Source organism: Nanorana parkeri, unplaced genomic scaffold (assembly GCF_000935625.1).
Source record: "Nanorana parkeri isolate BGI_ZX_2015 unplaced genomic scaffold, ASM93562v1 scaffold363, whole genome shotgun sequence".
Classification (NCBI taxonomy): Eukaryota; Metazoa; Chordata; class Amphibia; order Anura; family Dicroglossidae; genus Nanorana; species Nanorana parkeri.
In genome coordinates this window covers 267,674-272,006 of record NW_017306631.1, presented here as the reverse complement: position 1 = coordinate 272,006, position 4,333 = coordinate 267,674, and the positions used below count along the sequence as shown (strand labels likewise).

Here is a 4,333-nt window from a genome sequence, read left to right as displayed (position 1 = left end):
ATAATTAGAATATCGTGCAAAGTTCATTTATTTCACTAATGCAATTTAAAAGGTGAAACTAATATATGAGATAGACTCATTACATGCAAAGCAAGATAGTTCAAGCCGTGATTTGTCATAATTGTGATGATTATGGCTTACAGCTCATGAAAACCCCAAGAACCCCAAATTTAAGATCCAGGTATCTGCCTGTACTGCAACTGGAGAACATTTAAAGCTATGTCGAGTTCCTGGTTACCTGCTCTGGATCTGCTCTGGAGCGCATCAAAAAACGCATGCCAGTGCCTGGAACACATTGGAAGCCCATTTTAAACTTGAAAAAAATATATATATTTTTTTTTTTTTACCAAAAATAGCCCGGAACGCATCAAAAACGTGTAAAAAAACGCGTCTAAAAGACTAGTGTGCGTATGCAGAAACCTGACCGGATCTGCTCTGCATTTGGTGTGAACAAGGCCTAAAGAGGGGTCATTTGACTGGGTATCCCCACCTATAGTTGATCTTGCTCTTCCCAAGGGCCTTAGTAGTTGGTAGTAATCATTTTCACGTCATCATTTTTTGTGCCATAATGTTTTTGACTTGGGAAAGGTCAGCAAATAAAGTAATGCCAATTTGCATGAGCTGTTCTTGCATGTTAAAATGAATGTGATCAATCACATCTTTGAGGAGTTGCTAAGGGAGTTAAAAGGGTTTAAGCAATATGTAAGTCCTGTCAATAATTTGGTGCTGGGTAGCAGGTGGTAGCGAGGCAGCTATTATTTGCTGTAAATACTAATAAAGGTCCTCTAGAAGAACAGATTCAGCAATTCTGCATAATTTTATATTATGATGCAAGCAGTCTTCTAGGTCAGCAAGTTTCAGTAGAACTTTTTAGAGATCCTTTTCTAAATCAGTGTGGGAGCATGTTTCTGTGTGCTGAGGAATATTCACCCATTTTAGATTTCACATGGCTCACTCTATCCCCCCACTTCCCAGCATTCCCCTTCAAACTGCTGCATAAGAGGCAAAATGCCCTTATGTAAAGAACCCCTTGGGTGCCATCTTGGGAGCATGGGGCCTCAGCTTAGGAGAAAATGCCCTTCAACTTCTTGGGTACTTCTACATTTTTTTCACCATCATCTGGCGTCCATTTCAGGCACTGGTCCTTCAGGCGGCTCTTGAGCTGCAGGCAGTCCCCAGTTCTGCCTACCCCTCAGTTTGACTGATTTTGGATGTCCTGACAGTATCTGAATTCCTCAATGGACAAGAAAGAAAATAGGAATTTTGTACTCACTATAAGATCTTTATTTTGCAGTCTGTTTGGCCACATTCATGGATTAGATAGTCTGAGCAAAGATGTTTAGTCTGTGCATATTCAGCTTTGCTTTAACAATGTATACGTTACCATTTCTATTTCTTTCCAGGATCTGCCTCTGTATCTTCAATCAATTTTTCTAAGAACTGTGATGAAATTCAGGTTCCTCCACCTGTACCTCCTCGAAGACGACCAGAATCTGCCCCAACTGAGTCATCCCCATCAAAGGTAAATGTAAATGTTTGTTTCTTGACATTGCCTTATGTTATTTTACGGCAATTATTTACAAACAGCATTTTGAAGATGAAATGAAAGCTTAATGTATAGTTGAAATAGAAATAGTGTATGAAATCTTTTATACCTTCTGCAGGATTTGTAATTTTGGGCAGACAGCCTTGTGACACCAGAAAACCGTAGGTCCCTCTGCACTCCTTACAGCGCTTCCGGCCCAAGTGAAAATAGTCGTGCTTGCAGTGACAATCATGGATGGCGCCGTGTCAATGAACAATAGAAATCACCAGCACTCCGTAAATGAAATTAAAAAAAAAGTCCACATCTCTGCCCTGATGAAGGGACCCTGCGTGGCCCCAAAACGTTGGATTATGCGATATGTGTGATGTTTAGTCCAAATAAATGGACTTTTTTTGAATTTCATTTACGAAGTGCTGGAGATTTCTATTGTTCATAGCCTTGTGACACCAGACATCCCTGCCATATTGCATAATCAAGCAGGTTACACCACTATTATGTATTTTGGCTTTGCAGATACCTGTGTCACCTGTCCCTTACTGGGCAATGAATCAGTATTTTATGCGTGTATTTTTTAACTTTGTGTTTAGATGTTTACCTTGGCGTGCTCAGTTTTTCAGCAAAATTTACAAGTACAAGTTAAACCCCATTGTATTATAATAAAGTGTATGTTAATTTTAAATAGATTGGGGATGGATTAGAATCCCTGCTATGCAAGTCTCTGTTAGATTTTCCCTCACTCTGTCTGGATGACCAAGGTTTTACCAGACAGGAAGTCAGGAAAAATCTGCAAAAGGGACAGAAATATGAATCTGACAGAGGTTCTAGCCTTTCTCTACTCTGCTTAAAAAAAGTGTTATTATTTCTGTCTGTTACTTTTGGAAAGTTTCCCTCACTTTCCATCTGGCAAAACCTTTTTAGTAGAATAGTAAATGAGGGGAAATATCTCTAACGGAGTCTCATATAGCAGTAAAAGCCCTACTCCAAAACAAAGAAAGCCGTTCTGACTTGACATACCATAATGGTCTTTTCCCCAGAACTGACGTACCCTTTTTAGCACTCTGTTCATTTGTGGAGGCAGCCATCTTGATAAAGAAGCAAGGCTTTTCTTCCTTATGCCAAAGCTTTCCCACGGATGACTGATGACTGGTAGGTTAATGATGAAGAGCAGGAGGAAAAGTCCACAGCATGAACAAAGTTGGAGCAGGAGGATTGCATGTGCTGCAGGTCCTCAAGTACAGTTTCCTCTCCAGCAGATCCTCAGAAAAAAAATGAGCAACACAGTCTCACATCAGCAAGTCTTATGAGAGTAGCCATCATTAGAGGCAGAAGTGGGCAGGATATGCCTTAGATGATCTAACACAGCAGATATGAATCTACGAAGCTACAGGCACAGTCTCGTGTCCCTATAAGATAGCACTTTTTCACCTTTTGAGTATAGGTCCACTTTATTATTGGCCCCTCTGGCTTTACATTCATATCCTCAGAATCCATGAAGTTATAATTAATACTCCATGTCTTTTGCTTTTCAGATCATGTCTAAACATGTGGACAGTCCTCCAGCAATACCACCTCGACAACCTACATCAAAAGTATACTCCCCACGATATCCAATGTCTGAGCGCTCCTCAGTCTCTGAGGGACCTGAAAGCCCCCCAGTTCTGCCACCACGAGAACCAGTACGTACTCCTGATGTCTTCTCCAGTTCTCCACTTCACCTTCAACCACCTCCACTTGGACGAAAAAGTGAACATGCTACCACTTTCTTTCCTTATAGCCCTTCACCATTTACCCAGCCTCCCCCTCAGACTCCATCCCCTCATGGAACCAGAAGACATTTACCTTCACCCCCTTTAATACAGCAAGATGTAGAACTGCCTCCCATCACTGGCCCTCCTGTACCACCCCGACAGAGCACTTCTCAGCCTATACCGAAGCTCCCGCCAAAAACTTACAAGCGGGAGCCCCCTCATCCTTCTATTCATAGAGATGGACCCCCCTTGTTGGAAAATGCCAACTCCTTGTAACAAAGATGCTTTATTTGAAACACTAAAAACATTTGTTTCCTCAAACTGCAAAGAATGGCTTGAATAAACCTGAATTACACAAGAGAAGGGATGATTCTGATGCTATTCAGTGCAGAAGTGCAGATGCAAATTGCACCAATATTAAAGACTGTTGATTAGGCTGGAGTATATTTGTTGCAGACAAAGATTTGGGAAACTGCTGTGGAAGTGGCCAGAAAATATTGAAGAGATTCAAAGTAGAATATTATGCACTTTTTATATATGTATGTATATGTGTAAATATATATAGATATATATATCTATATATATACGTGTGTGTGTGTGTAAAGCAGGGATGTTTATATCCTACTTTAAATTCTTTTTGCTTTGTGCCTCTGCTTAAAATTGTTTTATAAAATCACAACTAGCATTGTGATGACTATCTGTGGTACCCAAACTTTATAAAGTACAGCGCTGTATTGCCGTTCAGTTTACAAAATGTTCCATGAGTTTTGTTGGTACCTGCCTCACCAAAGAGGTAACTTTTGTTATTTTTTTTTCATTTATTTTTTTAATAAAGTGACAAATGATGATGGTGCCAGTTTAGACAAGAGAAATAAGGACATTTTAGCTGCAAAAGATGTGTAATTATTGCCGTCACAACGGGGAAACAGTTTTATCATTAAAGCGGTAGCAAAGCTATGTGTAGCACTCTGTCATTGCTGTGCGGTTTAAGTGATAAGCTTTCTGTTTCGATTGGGTTTTCATTCCAGAAATCCATTTT

The 4,333-nt window shown here is 40.1% G+C and overlaps 1 protein-coding gene across 1 annotated transcript in view; it reads left to right on the top strand.

The window, feature by feature from the left end:
• SOS1 (SOS Ras/Rac guanine nucleotide exchange factor 1) overlaps nt 1–3,735 on the top strand; it is a 193,023-nt gene extending 189,288 nt beyond the window's left edge. Inside the window, exons 21-22 of the mRNA XM_018558855.1 lie at nt 1,404–1,522; nt 3,076–3,735. Of these exons, the coding sequence (XP_018414357.1) occupies nt 1,404–1,522; nt 3,076–3,570 (614 nt within the window). The 3' untranslated portion in view covers nt 3,571–3,735. The remainder of the gene's footprint in view (nt 1–1,403; nt 1,523–3,075) is intronic.
• The last annotated feature ends 598 nt before the right edge of the window (nt 3,736–4,333 follow it).